Source organism: Lathamus discolor, chromosome 14 (assembly GCF_037157495.1).
Source record: "Lathamus discolor isolate bLatDis1 chromosome 14, bLatDis1.hap1, whole genome shotgun sequence".
Lineage (NCBI taxonomy): Eukaryota > Metazoa > Chordata > Aves > Psittaciformes > Psittacidae > Lathamus > Lathamus discolor.
Genome location: NC_088897.1, coordinates 8121061 through 8139372, shown reverse-complemented (window position 1 = coordinate 8139372; position 18312 = coordinate 8121061). Strand labels below are relative to the sequence as shown.

Here is an 18312-nt window from a genome sequence, read left to right as displayed (position 1 = left end):
GAGGACATGCTTCAACGTGAGAAAAGAATAAGGATGTTCTTCTTGGACTTCTTCCTGCCACCCAGAAGCAGGTTGATTCTTGTTAGGAATAGAAAGGGAAGGACCTGGGCAAAGAGATAGGGTTCAAATCTCTTGCCTTAGTGAAGTAGTTAAACTAATAATGGATTTCAGGGTTTTAACTGAAGTTCTGCACAAAGTTCTTGAGCTTTTAGTAAAAGATTGAATTTAATAGTGAATTTTTCCTGGTATGATTTGACAGCATCATGCGGCATGTTGGTGATGAGTTGCTGCAGCATTTCCAAAGGAAGTTCAGGAATAAAAGTTAGGATGTTTTGGTGATATTTCTTTCTGCAGCAAATAGCAAGAAACCTCCTCTTTGTCCACTACTGTTTGGAGCAAGTTTTATCCTTTCTAGAGTGATTCTCTTTGAGATGATTTTTGTGTTAGATTTTCTATGCTGAGAAATGTTTTTTTGAGAGAGGAGGTTTTGTTAAGCAGCAGGTAGACTCCCAGAAGGCTTCACTTTTTTCTTGTCAGGTGTCTTCTGCCCTCCAAATTAAATTGAGAGCAAAAAAGAGAGACATTAACATGTGCAATTCAGAACGTGCCCTTTCCAAACGTCATCGCATTTGAGAAGTCTTGTCTCATCCTCTGACAGCCTTGAGCTCATAAGAATAATTGAGAGGTGACTTGACTCAAGCGCCTGGAGGAAGCACAGAGAATGGGAGTCCTTGTTCTCCTCATAAGGATGAGAACTGTTCCAGTGGCATTTCTTCCAGCCATTGCTGCTTCATAACGCTATATCCAAATGAGAAATGAAATACAAATTAATAATGAGGGTCCAGAAGCTCAGGAGGGAAGAGTTAGTCTTAACATCCCTGGGAGTTTTATGCTTTTCAAAAGTACCATTAACCAAAAGTGGTGGCTGAGCAAGGAAACAAGGAACTGGTGTTCCATGAGCAGTCACTCACAAGCAGTCAGACTTGTGATCTGTTTGTGTTCTGACTTTGTGCTGTTTCCCTCAGAGTTGCTAGATCAGATTCTCTATGTTGACAAACTTTGAAAACTATTGTTCTTGTTGACCATAAATCACCAAGTGTTTTCCCAGGCGACAGGGATGTTGACTGAGACAAATGGGAATCTCCCACTGAGCTGCTGATGAATGAAGCAGGGATGCAGTGACCCAGCATGGTGAATGTGCTTACAGATTTCTGCCCAAGCACTCTGAAAATAGCTGGAGAAAAATGGTGATGGACATACCAGCAGAATCTTGACATGCTTGAGAAGTGAGCTGGTAGAAACTGGGTGGACAAGGGCCGGTAGAGACAGGAAAAGGGGAATGGCTTTAACCTTACAGAGGGGAGATTGAAGTGAGCTCTTAGGCAGAAGCTCTTCCCTGTGAGGGTGCTGAGGTGCTGGCACAGGGTGCCCAGAGAAGCTGTGGCTGCCCCATCCCTGGCAGTGTTCAAGGCCAGGTTGGATACAGGCTTGGAGCAAGCTGCTCCAGTGGAAGGTGTCCCTGCCCGTGGCAGGGGTTGGGCCTGGATGAGCTTTCAGGTCCCTTCCAACACAAACCAGGCTGGGATTCTATATTACACTGAGCTCCTCAAAGAGCTGGCCAGAAGAGGGAATTCTTAGCTCTGCTGTCCTGGGTTATCACATATTTGTCTGTGCATGATTTGGTACATCTGGTCCTTGCTGGAAGGTGCCGAAGATGGTTTGTCCAGAGAAAGGCATGAAATAAACCCATCTCCAGCTACCATCTTCCAGTTCTGCATTAGCTTGCTGCATACAGGTTGTTTCTCTTCCACTGCTGGCTGATGAAGACACCAGTTGCATATCTAAACACTCTCAGACTTGCATCTGGTGCTGTTTACTTCAGTTATCTCTGGTTTTTTTTTGTTCTCCAACGTGATCCTTTCCTCAAAGTTACCCTGGGCTTCTGTGTGATTACAAACAGTGTGGATATGTGGAATTACATCTTAAGCACGTTTTAGTGCTTATAATATGATCTATGACAGTAACAATTGCTTTATGGAAAGAGAACATTTGATTTGCATGGAGATTTTTTATGTTTTTACTGGGAGGGGGAGCTGGTTTGTTGAGCCTGGTCTGATGCTTCTGAGCGAAGTGACTCTGTAAGGAGAATTTAAATGTAAAATTTGCAACAGATGTTAGAATCAGTAATCAATTTTGCCACTAGAAATATGGGAGAATTTGACTCTTCTGCACAGCAACTGCTCTCCACCAGCTGTGTGCTTGTTTTAATGGTTTTGCTAATGAGACTTATGGTGTAAGGCTTTTGAAATGCAGTATGATGAGTGTTACAAAGGTATGGTGGTTAATATTAAGTTATTGTTTCTGAAATATATCATCTTCTTTCAGTTTAGCTTACAGCAAGCAGCAATCCAAATGAGGCTTCAGCGAGATACTTGGCTGCAGAGGGAGTGAAATCTTATTTCTTCTGTCTGTTCCAGTACCTCTTGAGTTTGCTTGCAGGCAAGAAAAGGAGAAAAATGTTCACAATCAAACTGATCTGTTATTCTAAGCTTCTGATTGTTCCTGTGTGTCTTATAAAGAGAGGAATGCGAAACTGGGCTGGGGAAAGCAAGGTGTCTCTTGTCACTGGTGAGCCCTAGGCAGAGGTGAGAGTAAAATCCATGTTGCCTTAGTCCTTGTGCAATGCTTTGTCTGTTATCATAGAATCTCAGACTAGTTTGGGTTGGAAGGGACCTTAATGCTCATCCAGTTCCACCCCCCTACCATCGGCAGGGACACTTTCCATTAGACCAGGTTGCTGTAAGCCGCGTCCAACCTAGTCTGGAACACAGCTGAGTCCTGCATTTTCGCCTTGGATGAAACTGCTGTTAGATTTGCCAATGTAAGAAATACAGAAATAACACATGGATTCAGTCTCTTCTGAAGCTGCTGAATTGCTGGAGTATCTTTTGTATGAATTTGTGGAGTTTATTGTCTCATACATACTTGAATGCAGAAACCTGTGAATTAGTGACAGTACCAAAGATTGAAGCAAACTGGCAAATCAAAGGTGAATTTTCATTATTGTTTTTTTACATGATCAAGGCCTTTGTGGTGGGTTCTGCAGCCTCTGTCCAATTTGTTCAGCCATTTCTAAGTGCAGTAGTCATGTGCAATTCCTGTGCTGACTAATTTGGGCATCTCCCTTTCTTGTTATTCCTGAAGAGCTCTTGGCCGCTCATCTGTTTAGATGGTGGAGGAACTGAAACTAGATGCATTTTAAATTATCTCCTCTAACTCCTTAGTTTGAAAACCTGAGGAGCATAGGGAGTATAGGTGGTGGTGAGCCCTGGAACTGGAGGGTAGATGACCCATAGTGCTGATGCAACTGTTTAGACTGCCAAAATGCGCATCTGCTTCATTGCATCTATTTCATTCTGGCTTTGTGTCGAAACTTGCTTAACCATCTGGAGGAGCCGTATCTCCCTGTAGGACTCTTCTGAAGAGTCCAACTTTCTGTGAAAGTGGGAGGATCTGACTGCTTTTCATAGAGATTAGGGCTCTAAAAGGATGCTTTAATTTGAGACATCAGAGATTTAGGTAATGTCAAGCATAATCGCCCAAGGCAGACTTCTCAAGTGGGGAGTACAAGTTGAATCAAGAGACACTCAAGGCTTTTTAAAACTCTTTGTTGTGATTTTCTTTTTGTAAGAAGCAATGTAATTTTTGAATCCATATGTCAAGCTTAGGGAGACCTTTGAAATAATCAAGGTTATTCCTTGGATACAGATTGGACTCAGACACTTTTACAGAAGGTGAAGACTGTGCAGCATTGCGACCTTCTTCATCAGGCCTTTGCTAGGCAGCATCCTGCCAATGCCTTTGGCTGTGCTGGCAGTTGACTGAATAGAAGGTTGACATTTTTGTTGCATTGAGCAAATCCTTCTGATTCTGCTCTAAATTCTCCATTTTCATGCATTGCTTCTGTTGTAGTTGTCTATGGGGAACAGACTTATGAATCTGATGGAGAAATACCACACTTTGAGTGAGGTGGGACGCTGCCACGATGGCAAGAGAGAGCTCTAATGTTGTGTGTGATGCTTCTAGAGTGTCCCGTCAGCTGGCTTCCAGAGATGCCCAGTTACTTCATGTTCATGTTAGGTGTTAGGCTGAAGTTCTTGCCTGAGAGAATGGTGAGGCCCTAGCACAGGTTGGAGCTTGGCTACTAAATAGGATGGGCAGGTAAAATGTTAAATTTTATTTACCCTTCCAGAATGTTTACTGCTTTAGAGCCTGACTCCAGAGTTAGAGCTTTACAAGAGCAGTAAGCTTGCAAGAATTGCTTAATCAATAAGAAAGAAATTTATTTCAGACTCCTTGTTTATGTTGTTCCTTGTTAAATGAAATGGGCAGGATTTTCAGCAAATCCTCGTGGGGGTTTTCAGTTCTATTCTTAGATGATTTGGACAAAACCCAGAAGAAAAATACTATAAATCCTTTGCTTCAGAGCCTGTAAGAGTGATTTTTAAGGAGGTAATTATGTTTTTATGGCAGATTAATCCCTGCTTTCATCATTGAACTCTTGAAGTTGCGTATGCTGGTTTGCTGTTTCCCAAGATAAGGAGCGTCACTTTATTCTTTTAAATCCAATAGCCCCTTCCCTGGTGTGGGTTGAGCTGTGTGCCATATTGTGCCATGCTGTTGGTCACACATCCATCGTTCCTGCATCGCTGGGTGCTGCTGTCTGTGATTTACACCAATGCAGGTGCTGACATCTTGTCAAACCTTTTTACCTTACAGGCTTGATGCCTCTTGGTTTTTCATCATCTTACAAGTGCTCACTCAAACCATCGTTATTGCAGGGTTATTTAAAATGCAGTTTAGTCTTCCCATTGCTGAGCAAAAAGCACTGATTTTGAGGAATGTTCTTTTAGAGCCCTGCAAGATTTCATGTTGTTTTCCTGGCTGAGATTTCCAACTACAGAGGTCTGTAAGGAAGCATCCAAGTCTTTGGCTGTGTGTATGAATAACTGCTGGGATGGCTTAAAAATACCGAATGCCTGGCAACTGACATGGGGGAGACTGGGATCCTGCACTGGATCCAAAGGGACTTGGGTGAGTGGTGAGTTCATTCTTTAGCCAGAAGCGTTTGGCTGAAGCCGGCCTCTGTCTTTAAACATGCTCTTATCCCTCATCTTTCCTTTGCACATCTGAATGCCATTCAAGTTTCTTCTGTAAGTTCCCAACTCTGTGTGTCAAGAATTGGGCCATGGAGATGCTGCAGGGCTGGAGCAGCTCTGCTCTGGGGACAGGCTAAGAGAGCTGGGCTTATTCAGCGTGGAGAAGAGAAGGCTCCTTAAGGGAAGACTTTAGAGCAGCTCCACTGCCTACAGGGGCTACAGGAAACCTGTAAGCCTTCACCAAGGCTCCAAGTTTGTGCCCAGGACCCACTGACTTTGAAAGGACTTACACCAGCAGCTTGACAGGGGATGCTCTTGTGAAGGCTCCCACACAGAGGCAGGATCAGGACCTTTGCTGCATGGGCATCTCCAATTAAGCACGGCAACAGTCACACGGGTTGGAGCAGCAGCTGCCACAGCAGCAGGGACCTGCCACACAGGCACCGAGTGACAAGCACTTTGTCCAGCTCCAGCTGCTGCTCTTCATCACAAAGTGAGGAGGAGCACAGGAGCTCAGCCAGCAGCTGACCTACTCAGCCACCCTGGCTCCATCCCATATGCAAGACATTCCCTCTGCCAAAGAGGTGCAAAAGTAACAAGGCAGGAGAATAACTGCCTTGCTCTCATCTGCCCATAAAACTGATTGCTTTCTAAGCTGAGCAGGCACCTCTGCTTTCATCTAGGCCAGTATTTTGTGTGTTATGTCACAGGATGGGGTAGACATACTTGTGTCTGATCATGTCTCTGACAGAGAAGAGGCATTCAGAGCCAGTCTTGCGATGGGGAAGAGCTGAAACCACCCTCTGGGACTTCCCATACACTTCTTTCATTTCACATTCCCTAAAACATCCTAGCTACAGCTCCCCACTGGTGTGTCCCTTTAGCTCCGTCGACTATATCTCAGGCTTGACTGCTTGACCAACAATGAGGGTACCTGGTGTGGTGATCCTGGAGAGGCATCATTTCAAACATGTCACTTTATAGTGCAGTTGTAACCCTGGCAGTGGAAGTAAGTCAAGAGAAGGACAAGATTAAGAACAAGCTACAGACAGGGAGGGGAGCCCAGGAGAAGGAGGAATGTTTGCCTCAAATCTTGGAATCACCGAATGTTTGGGTTGGAAGGAACATTAAAGCTCATCTAGCTCCAACCCCTGCCACGGGCAGGGACACCTTCCACTAGAGCAGCTTGCTCCAGGCCCCTGTGTCCAACCTGGCCTTGAACACTGCCAGGGATGGGGCAGCCACAGCTTCTCTGGGCACCCTGTGCCAGTGTCCCACCACCCTCACAGGAAAGAACTTCTGGAGCTGGTGCAGGGTCCAAAAAGAGGGTGGTGGTGATGATGAGGTTGGGTTTCTCCCCCCTCCTAGAGGTGGCATATGGACAACTGTTGCACTGTCAGATCCTGGGCGAAGAGGAAAGGTTTAGTGCTGCTCTGCGGTAGATGCCGGGTTGAGCTCTCTCACTTTCCTAGGAGTAAACTCAAAGTTCTAGGCTTTGCCCTGGTTTTACAGCAGAGTAGCTAATGTGTTAATTATTCTATGGTAATACATACCTTTTTTAGCAACGAAGACAAAGCCTCAACTGGTGTATTAATAGCAAATGCTTGAACAATGTATGTTTTTAGTAGCTACCTACGCAGCATAACCTATTCAGGTTTTTTCTTTAATGCCTGTTAGCCTGAGAAAAGGAAACTGAAAACTTTTGTGCTCTCTGCTGAGTTAATCTTTAAAAGGAAAAAAACCTCCTCTGCTGTGCAGCTCTGCTCAGCAGAATGCTCTCAGGTGTTTGCAATGTGACTTCTAGGAGGACGTCATCCCTCCAGTGCCTGTATTCAGGGCTGGCTGTGTAGTGATAGATGAGCCCGAATGAAATGACAAGCCCTTTATTTAAGGGGAGGGTCCTGGTTGCCAGAGGAATAGATTAATCTGCCATCCAAGGGCACTGAGTCTTTCCCTGGCGATGTCCTCTGGGAGTGTGATGGGTGCCACAGCTCATCTGCAGAGCTTTTGGGAGCCTGAAGGTTCCACAGGGCTGGATTTAGGAGAGGCAGAAGGGATCTCCAGTCCTCTTACAGAGACCCTGTCTCCAGGCTGAACTGGAAGCTTTGGAAAACTGTGAAATTTGGGGGGCGCTGGCATTTGAGGTTTCTTTTTGCTGCGTTTTGGATCTTTTATCCTTTTGTGGGATTTTATGCATAAAGATGTGTCTTATTGAATATGGTGAAAAGCTGCTTGGCTGCAGGGCTGGTTTTTTTTCTGATCACATCCCTGTGACAAGTAATTTCCAAGTGTGAAAATTGCTTTGATATCTTTATTCAGGACTCGCTCACTTAGGAAGGAGTTGCATAACCTGAACAAGGGAACTGAACTGAGTCTGTACAGCGGATGGCTTCTGTCTTCACAGGGGCTCTCGCTAGGAAAGGGCAGCTGCCTCCTGCCACTGTGTGAGAACAAGGAGCCTGCCCAGAGCCCCAGCACCATGCCGGGCTGCAGGGTGGTGCATGTGTTTCATTTCTTACCCTGTTCTGTGTCATGATGAAAGCAGGTTCTTGCTTCCTGGGAAGCTAGAGAATGCGTCCTGAAGTCAATTTACAAGTCAAGCTTTTCCTTGAAGGAAGTAAGAAATACTAATGGAACTAAGAACTGGGCTTTGAAGCGGCTTCCTGCTCATCATCTAGTACCTGCAAAGGATCTGTGAAGATGTGTGAAAGAAAGAGTTTTTTTGTTTAGAGTCTGCACCACAATTTCTTCTCTCCCAAGGGTGCTTTTTCCATGTAAGCAGTGCAGTGTTTCCATTGGCAATATTGGTTTTGTTACTTGACATTCATTAGCTGCCAAAATAGGGATTTATGTCAAGAACTCTGTAAATGAAATATTATTTTCTAACAATAGAGATATTTTATCTATATTGAAGGGAGGTAGATGAGTGTTCAGAATTACAGAGTCATGGAATGGCTTAGACTGGACGGGACCTTGAAGTTCATCCAGTTCCAAGCCCCTGCCATGGGTAGGAATACCTTCCCTGGGACAGAGCTTGGAGCAGCCCAGTCTAGTGGTTGCTGAGATTCAACTTCAGATGTTTTATGAAGAATAATTATATTTGATCTACAAAAATATGAATTATGATGTGGAGGGAATTTAAGAGAAATAGTAATAAAAAAAGAGGCAGCCCCAATCCCTCTTGGTTATTGAAGCGAGAGGGAGCACTTTGTCAAACTGACATGTACATCCTTTATTAACATCTTCTGGGCCAGCGGGTGCTGGAAGAGCAGTGTCACCTCCTTGGCTCTGTCCAAGGTGTGCTCCCTGGGTTGGCTTTCAGCTGTGGCCATTGGCAAAATGTGAGTGAGACACCAGGATCTCAGATCCAGTTAATCAAATGTTCGTGGTTTTAATTGTAAGTGCCCTTCCCTAACCCTGTTATTTTTTCTTACTTTCTCTTGTGCCCTGTTCTGGCATTCCAGGGCTGCTGGGATTTCAGAGGAGCTTGGAAAGATGTTAGCAAGAGTTGCTAAAGGAAAAATTGCTTTTCCCCAGGTTGGTTCTTCATTTCTTTTCCTCAAATGTTTGGGGAACAGAAGGCTGAGCTGGATCTTGTTGAGTTGCATTTTTGGGACCCCATTAAAAAAAGGTGACCGTTGCTACACAGGTTTCAGAATGTAAGGAAAGAGAAAGCGCAATATCTCTGTTTCTTGAGCATGCTGCCAAGACTGATGTGGTTTATGTTGTCCTCCAAAGGGTACGATTTGAAAGACTTTGGGGAGCAAGTCATAGTGTGGTATGTACCAAAGTGGTTCTTAGGCATTTTCCTTTTTTTTTTAAGGCATTTCTTGCACAATATTCTGTATTAAGTTGCCTTTAATGGACCAACTGCCACATATGATCCCAAAGAAACCCCGCACAGTGTTTTAGAGCAGTCTGCGGGGAGATAACCTGAGCAAAGGATCAGGGCAGCAAGGGCTATTTGTGTAAGATTGCTCAGTTTCTACCCATATGCTCAGCGTCCTGTGCAGGCAGAAGCACCTCATTAGCGGCTTTTTATAGCCAAGATTGTGGGTTGAGGCTTGGAGAAGTTTGTCAGAACTGGGCAGGAGCACAGAAACATGTTGTCCCGTTGCTCCTGAGCACTGTGCATTGGCTCGAAGGAGAATCTCCCACCGTGAAGGACTCAAAGTACCTGCTGCTAATTGTCTTTATGGAGCAGTACAGACCCTTCCTGTGCTATTTTGGCAGCTCCTAAGGATGAGCATTGTGCTTCTGACATATGTTGTGACCTCTGCTTGTTGCCATATAAGCATTGTGCCATGTAACTGCTCTGATGGCCTCCATGGTTTTCATAGGATTACTTTAAAAGTTATTCTGACTTCCCAGCCTTGCAAAGATTATTTGCTTCAGCACATTCAACTGTTCCCTCTGCAACCAGTTCTTCACTGAGCTCTGAATTGCTGGTTATTTAATCTCCATCAGCTATAACCTGATAGGAGGTAGGGCTCCCACTCCAGTGACCACAGCACACAGCCCCTTTCCTGGCAGGGTGATCTGCTGCAGGAAAAGCTTCTTGGTGTAAAATAGACGTGGTTTCACACTCTCAACTTTCACCCATTCAAAGGCTCCTTATCACATTAATTTTTCTTTTCCTGCTAACGTTATTCTGATGGCTGTGTGAAGGGAAATAATGGTTGCTTTCTGTGGAATAGCAGGGTGTAAAGCACTGCAGCCTGGTTTTCTATCCTGATGCTTTAGATCATTAAAATCTAAGGGCTTAAGCTCTTAATTCTTGTTCTTCAGTGCTTACAAGAGGATCTCCTGGGGCCCTATTGTACAACCAAATACAAATAATACATGAATAAAACAGGATCGTGTATTTGTACTGCCAGCAGACTGTAAGGATTATTTATATCTAACACTTTGTGGTATTAGGCCCTTACTCCTTTTGATATGTCCCTTCTACCAGCTATTCTCTCTTCCCAGACAACACTTGAGAGATGTTGCCCTCTGGAAAGATGTTTCTTCAGTCACAATATTAATTTCTGGTTTTGCTAGCTATTTTCTTCTGTATCCCTTTGGCAGTGTTTTACTTTCTCTACCCACTTCTTTCATCACCAGTCATGATTAGTTAATACAGCTTTTGTGCTAGTTCAGTTATTGAAGTGATGGATAATACACACAGGCCGCTGTTATTGCTTGCCAGTGCTGCCCTTTTGGGGAAAAAGCCTTTTTAATGCACTTGTAGCAGTTTTAGTTTTATGAAGTACTTGAACTTTAGTCTTCTAAAATCATCTAGAATGTATATTGGAGGGTGTTAAAAATGAGATTTAAATGGGAGAAAAAACCAGCTCCTTTCATATAAGCCTTCATTGAATCACTTGCTGAAGCACTGTGCTTAATTTATGTTAGAAAATGTTGTGATAAAAGTAAACTGAAACTGTTTTGTCCTCTCCACAGAACTGTTCCTGCAGTACCACGTTCACTTGACGCTGGCACCATTCCTCCTGGGTTCAGGCTGTTAGCCTGAGCTTTGAACCAGTTTTTGGCAGCACTTATGTTTTGTCCCTCTGCAGAATGTGTGTAACATCATAGAATCCCAGCCTGGTTTGTGTTGGAAGGGACTTTAAAGCTCATCCAGTTCCAACCCCGTGCCATGGGCAGGACACCTTCCACTGGAGCAGGTTGCTCCAAGCGCCTGTGTCCAACCTGGCCTTGAGCACTGCCAGGGATGGGGCAGCCACAGCTTCTCTGGGCACCCTGTGCCAGCGCCTCAGCACCCTCACAGGGAAGAGCTTCTGCGTAAGAGCTTACCTCAATCTCCCTTCTGGCAAGTTAAAGCCATTCCCCTTGTCCTGGCCCTAGATCCCTTGTCCAAAGGTTAGAACTGGGTGATCTTCAGGTCCTTTTCAACCCTCGCTATTCTATGATTCTATCCCAGGGGGAAATGATCTGAGGTTTCATGTTGGAGAGTTCAGTTGCAGCTCTCCTTAGTAGCTTCTGCTTCTGGGTTGAAAAATGTAATAAACCAAGCAGTGTGTGTTCTTCCCATGGCACTGTAAGTTCAGGTAACCTTATGCCACAGGCATGCCATGGGTAACAGGGGAGGGAGAATCTCTTGGCTCAACCTGAGTCTATACCTGGACTTCCTGGAGCAGGAGAGATTGATTCCAGCCCCGAGATTCAGCCTGGCCCCAGCCTGTGGAGTCTTAGGTTGCCATGGATTTGTTGCAGGGCTCTTTTGCTCTGGATGTCTGGTGCCTTTGTCACGTTTTACAGTGTGTCAAGGAAGGAAAATGGGTTAATTAAAAAAAACAATTTGCTGGAAGATTGCTCTGTAAAAAAATCCCAGAGATAAGTGAAATAAAACTTTAGTGGAAGATGAAGGGAAAGAGAGAGAAAAAATGGAAACAGGCAGATGAAGCAACAAGATGATTTGTTCCATGGCCCAGTGCTTGTAGCAGTAGTAGAAGACTTTTTGTCACCAGTCACTTCTTTGGTGAGCAGCTCCTAGAGGGGAAAATCAGAGTAAGTCCAAGGAAAGAAGTGCTCAGAGGGCTCTCTGCCACTGCACACAGAAATACATCTCCAAGAAGCACTGGTGGGATGAGGAGCTGTGACATGCAGCAGTGGGATGGTCCAGGCAGAAATCCAGGTGCCCTGTGCGGAGGGTATCAAGGGTGGATGCTGGTCTTGTAGTCATTAGTGCTGCAGCTACTGTGTGTGTTCCTAATGGTTTGCTCCAGACTTTTTGTAAGTCATAAGCAGGGTGTTTTCCGTGCTTCCTGGTCATGGCATTGTCCCTTTGTGCTTCCAATAAGATGTTCCAGTGCCTAATGGAGCCAACAGGAAGCCTGGAGAGGGAATTTGGGCAACAGCCTGTAGGGACAGGACAAAGGGGAATGGCTTTAACCTGCTAGAGGGGAGATTGAGATGAGCTCTTGGGCAGGGGGTTGGAACTGGATGAGCTTTAAGGTCTCTTCCAACCCAAACCTCTCTGATCATGGGAGAGCCTTTTCTTGGCGATGTTGTGCCTGGTATGCTCGGAGAGTTGGTAGGCAGGGGCACACAATGGTCTGTCCCCTGTTCATCCTGTCCGAAATTCACCAGTGCCAGATGATCCGGATGGAGGAAATAAAATATCTGTACAGCAACTAATGGTGAGATTTTATGTTTGGGGCAGCAGACCAAAGAGAGAAACTTCCTTGTTGTTTTCCCCTGAAGTTAGAGCTGCTGTTGTATTAAACAAGTGCTGGGGTATATAGAAGATAAGTCTTTGTATGGAAAAAGGCAGCTCAGCTTGCAAATGCTGAGTAGCTGCTTTCTTGGAAGAACAGGGGAGGTGGCTCCTGGTTTGGGTTTGCTTTGGTTTGCGCCTGGGTTCTTGGAATAAATTAATGATTTTTTTTGTGTTGTTAATGTAATTTTGCCTATATTTGAGCAAGCGCACACTGTTTACATACTGACACTGCTGAAAGCTTGGAATGTGGATGCACTCAAAGCCTATGCTGACCTGATATCCCTTGGTAAACCAGGCTTCATCAAGGTCAAGGTAAGCTGCGTGGAGCCATTTTATGTTTTTTCCATCAGCATTTTACTCTCTTTCCTCTTTCCTCCCCTTTTCTTCCTCCCAGTCTTAAACTGATACGAGCAAAAGCAACTCTTCCAAATATTTCAGCGGTACATAAAGAACTTACCTTAGATGCAAGGAACTTACCTCTTGCTTTTAATTTTAGGCAGCCAGATATGCTATCTTATGTGTGCATTTGGATAGTCTTCAGTGTTAACACAGACAAGCTTTGTATCAGCCAGCATTAACTTCTGCCCAACAGAATCAGACCCTCTGGTCTTTTCTGTATTTCTCATGAAAGCAGAGACTGATAAGTAGATATTCCTTCTTGATGTCAACCAACCTTTTAAACAAAATATTCTGGGACAAGCTGGGAGTTTGTGGTCTTGTTCTTCCCATCCTGCTCTCAAATTCTGCTGCAGGAAAAGGTGATAAATGCTTTGCTGATGTGATACTCGTCTGGCTGTGCAAAACAGGGGGAATACTGCCTCTGGGACTGGAAGAGCTACTGCCAAGAGCATTGTGAGATGCAGCAGGGCAGGAAGGGTTTTATCTTGGAGTTAATCTATTCAGTACCTAGAGAAGGTAAAAAAGGCACATTACAAAGTGTTCTGTAAAGAATCACTATCAGTGCTTTCACCCAGCAACTCCCCAGCAGACCAGCACATTTACCTGGGGGAATGTCTTTTTGTAACTCTGTTATTCCTGGGCTTCCCTTTCTCTTTTCTTTCTCTCTTTCCTGGTTTTGGTTTTTTCTTTCCCAACCTTTATTTACTGCTGCTGTGAAGAAAAACCTGGAGTTTGATGTAATTTCCTCATGAAACAAACCCCAAAGGTTTTGATACTGTCAGTATCAAGAGGTCTCTCTCTCTGAATGTGCTACTGAAGTTGATAGCTTAACACTAAATAAGATTTTGAGTATGGTTTAGGGAAAAAGCCTGTTTTACAATGTGTAACAGACTACTTTATATTCCTTAGGTAAAATCTAGTATAAGATGCTTCCAGCATGCTGGGAGAGCAGAGAGGAGCATGCAAGCCAGCATGGAGGAGGAGCTGTCAGTGTATGTGCCGCTTAGTCTGCTCTGTCATGGGTAGTGACTTTAATTAGTAAAATGAATCAGGTGTAAGTTACTGTTTCTGGGCACAGATTTATGATTCTATGAGTTCTATGATACCCCTGAGCGCTCTCCAGGGTGAACATCTGGCTCCTCCAAAGCAGGGACTGCTGTTCCCTTTGCCTAGGGAAGGATTCAGCCTCATCCTTGTGGTTTCCCAGTAGCGTGGAGCTCAGCTCTCCCAGACCCTCTTCCCTGATAAAATCATGCCTTGGACTGCCAGGGAAATAGGTGAGAAAACAAGGCGGTGGCAGATATACTCCTGTTCATAGATGCACAGACTGGTTTGGGTTGGAAGGGACCTTGAAGCTCATCCAGTTCCAACCCCCTGCCACAGGCTGGCGCACCTTCCGCTAGAGCAGGTTGCTCCAAGCACCGTCCAGCCTGGCCTTGAACACTGCCATGGATGGGGCAGCCATGTCTGGGCATCTTGCATCTGGGACAAGCTACTGCCCACGCTGCTTCAACCAAAAACGTCATCTTTGCACTCCAGGTGCTTCAAAGTGCTTGTTGGATCTCAACCATTGAGGACTTTTCTCTGAGGAAAGAACATGTATACACTTTGCTCTCTTTGCAAAAGTATGAGCTGAGGCAGAGAGGGGCTGTGTGATGTTCCTGTAGCACATCTGGAGCATTCGGCAGCACTCTGCCAACACTAGCTGCTAAGGGGGTTCAGAGAGGCTGCAAGGACACTAAAGGCAGAGGGGTGCAGGGGGAAAGCACACCCTCTCTGGCCAGGTGCTGTTGAGTCTGTTGGGACTCAACTTCAGTCTCATGGACTGAAACAAGGGTGAGTTTGCTATGTCTGGTTTTCGTTTGTTTGTGGTTTAAAGTGTGTGCTGCTCAATGTTACTGACTTAAACGCAGGATGCCCCGCTCTAATTGTCATAATTCCAGGAATACAATACATTTCAGAATTTACAGCAGATAAATGAATTTCTGCAAGTGCTGGAGGATGGAGTGTCCCCCAGGCACAAGGAGATCCTTGTCAGAGAGTGGTGGCCTTCAAGCTAAGGCACAGAACATCTTGTGCCTCAGTTTCTTTCTCTTTTCAGGATTAAGTGTTGTGCCTGTACTGTGGCCCTGAATGTATCTGTAGTTGGCATAGTCTTTCGTCTTTCCAGTCCCAGGAGCAGTACTTGGGGAAACTCAGGTTGGAGCCTTCTTAAAGGATGCACCATACAGCAAGTCTGACAGCAGCACAGCCCTGCAAACCCAAAGTAAGCAGCTCAATACAGGAAAGCTCACTGATTCCTTCCCAGCTTCAGCAGCAGAAAAGAGTTGTCGGGAGCTCCACCTCATGCACCAGCAGGCTCTAAGGTAGTTTCCGTTTTATTCTGTTTAATTGAGCTTTTTTAATAGAGCTGTGCTGTCCTGTTATCTTAATTTTGAAGAGAGGAAAGCAGGGTTCATCTGTGTGAAGGATGAAGCACACTGTTGAGAGCAGCATTGCTGGGAGCATCCGTTCGCAGCAGCAGCTCAACTTTTATTGCTGCCTGAAACAAATGGTGCAACTCTGTTGTGGTATTTGGGGTCTAAACGGCATTTCCATCCTTCTAAACAGTCATAAAACTTTGTGATGGCTTCTCTTGAGCAGTGTCTCTTGCTTGGCATTCGACAGTTTAAATAGACCTGAACTTGGGGGTACTTGGTGCCCTGTGTCCAGCTCTGGGGCTACCAACACAAGAGGGATGTGGAACAGTTGGAGTGAGTCCAGAGGCCATGGAGATGCTGCGAGGGCTGGAGCAGCTCTGCTCTGGAGACTGGCTGAGAGTTGGAACTGGATGAGCTTTAGGATCCATTCCAACATAAACCACACTGTGATTCTGCGATTGGATGAAAGTTCTTGCTCACAGATTTTATGGGAGATATTTGTTTAACAGTTGCCTTTCTTCCTTGCCTCTTTGGAGCAAGCGTAATGTTCCAAAAGGTGGGCACTTGGTGCTCTGCAGAAAGGAAGTAGCTCACACTAAATATAGCATTAGCCCAGTCAGTGGCCTTATTTGTTTCACATAGTTTCATCTGCCAGTTCCTGTGGAACAGCAGTGCTCCTGAAGCGTGGACGATTTGTCTCAGTAGGGGGGCCCAATGTCTTTCTCCTCTTGCTGCACTGTCTGTGAGTTTGAAATGTGAGGAGATTACGTGGTGTGGAACCAATTTCTCCCTTTTCTAGGCCAGAAGGAGTAAGCAACACATCCTGGAGTGGCTGATGAGCAAGGAGTTGTGTTGCTGTGGGGTAGTAAGAGTGTCCAGCCAAGGAAAAGCTGATAGAGGGGATGTCTTCTTGAGGATGGCTTCCTTCTTTGGTCTGAAATGTGGACTGATTGCTAGTGGTGTAGCCCCCGAGCTGCTGGAGATGTTCGTGTTGCTGCTGTGCCTGCTCTCAGACCCTCACCCGGTGGTTTAACCTGATGAAATGAGCAGCTTATTCTCCTTTGCACTTTGCAGACAGCTTGTTTTCATCTGGTCATCTTTTATCCTGACTTGCAAAGCTCTTGTCCAGTGTCTTACCTGTGAGATCAGCTTTCTCTTGGGCAGGCTCACTGGTGGGGATTTATGCTGCAGTGGGTTTGGATGCATCTGTGGATCAAACTGCTCTGTTGATCAAACTGAGGTCAGGAGTGCTTCAAGGTTGTCAGCTGGGGTCTCTGTCCTTGTGAAGTTTGGCTGCTCTGGAATAAAAGATGAGCAGATCTTCTCAGCAAAGGAGAACAGCAGAAAAGGGGCTGTGTTTTATTCCCCAGAAGCCTGGGAGGTTGTGACTGTGCAAGACAAAGCGTGCATAGGCAAGGTGACCACTTAGAATCCTCAGCATTCAACATGGTGCTTGGTACAGTAGGACATCAAATCAGGAGTTAAATTCTGACCCAAAGGTGGATAGGTGGAGTTGAGGTTGTTCAAATCCAGTTTATTGCTGTCAGTATTCCCTTTCTGCACTGCGTATTGATCGCATCTGGACAGAGACTCCTGCCAGCATTGAACTGGCCTTTTGTCCAGCCCCAACAGTTGTGTTCACACAGAGTTTGGAACCTGGGAATTTTCCCCGAAGACTTGGTATTTTTGATTAAAAGCAATTTCTGGTATCCTTCTGAGAACGAAGCGTATTGAAAAATCATTTTTCTGCATAGACAGGGCTTAGCTTTTACTTTTTCTTTTTCAAACCCCACAGTGATAGGTTAAAAAGGCAAAGAGCAGGTCCGGCTCAAAGCAAATAAACACAAAAATACTACAAGATACAGGAAAGCATCTGCCAGAAAGCGAGTCTCATCTCAGCAGGATTTCCTGGTTAAATACTTGAGATAAATGACATTCATTTAAAATGAATGTAGCTAATCCAGTGCTGCTCCAGAGAGGCTCGTGGGGTGGAGTGGAGAGAGATTTAGATCCTTGCAGGGCTCAATACTTGTTCTCATTTACATGAGTATCTTACAGTGTTGAAACTCTGTGGGACCCTATTCTCTTATTTAAACCAATAGAAATTAGGCTTGATTACCCCTGTGTAAAACCCAAATAAAGGAAGAATCAGTCATACGGTTACTAAATATGCATCAATTTTTATTTATTGCCTTAATCTGTTTTATTGCCCTAATTTCACTGTCACAGTTGTACAAAGTTGATTGTTATATTTAAGATCTAGAACCTAGAATGGCTTGGGTTGGAAGGGACCTTAAAGCTCATTCAGTCCCAAGCCCCTGCCACAGATTGGATTCTATGTCTGTGATTTGGTGATCCTCTCCGCGCTATCAGTAGCTCTAAGTTTGGGTGTATGGGAGCATGCATGTCCAGCGCTTGGCCTCACAGACCTGGTTTTGCATTTCAGAGCTGCTTCTGCAGCCGTGAGGGAGGTCTGACTGCTACGGCCAGAGCTGCAAGCAGAACAAGGTCCTCAGGGAAGTGGTCTGTTTCCTGACATGACACTTCATCTTGCAGCGCTCAGTAGCACTGTGGCTTCCTGCCCAAGCAGAGCCTTGCTGTTTCCTCCATCTGTTTTAATTTAAGGAGGGAGGGGAAGAAAAGCCAGCCTGGTTTGTCCTTTGTTCAAGGGCTGTTCATAGCACGGTGCTGTCGTGGACAGGACTTGGGCAGAGCAGAGATGAGCATTGTGGCACTGCACAGCCTTTGTGAAAGGAGTTTGCAGCCACTTGAGAGCACTTGTCCCTGATGATTTTTCTGCAGGTTCAGCAGAGCACTTTCGCACCAAGCTTGTGTCTGGGGTTGGTTTGGTGGTTGCTGGAGCTAAGGATGATGTTCTGGGACTGCAGCTCCTGCTCTTGGCATCTGAGGCTTTGCTATGGAATAAAAATGACCAAGTGAATGTGTTGATGGAAGGACCAAAGGGAGATATCTGTCTGAGTCTGCTCAGTCTTGTCATGTTAAACAGTAAAGATTACTCAAGTGCTTAAAGTAATGAGGGGAACGAGCTCTGCTGTAATGAGTTTTTAATTGCATGCAGCAAAAGACGATTGCCCCCACCTGTCAAAGC

At 45.2% G+C, this 18312-nt stretch overlaps 1 protein-coding gene across 1 annotated transcript in view; it reads left to right on the top strand.

Annotated features, from left to right (window-relative positions):
- Positions 1 to 18312, top strand: part of TYW1B (tRNA-yW synthesizing protein 1 homolog B) — a 74362-nt gene that overhangs the window by 40580 nt on the left and 15470 nt on the right. The window contains 1 exon segment of the mRNA XM_065694601.1: positions 12586 to 12696. Within this exon segment, the coding sequence (XP_065550673.1) occupies positions 12586 to 12696 (111 nt within the window).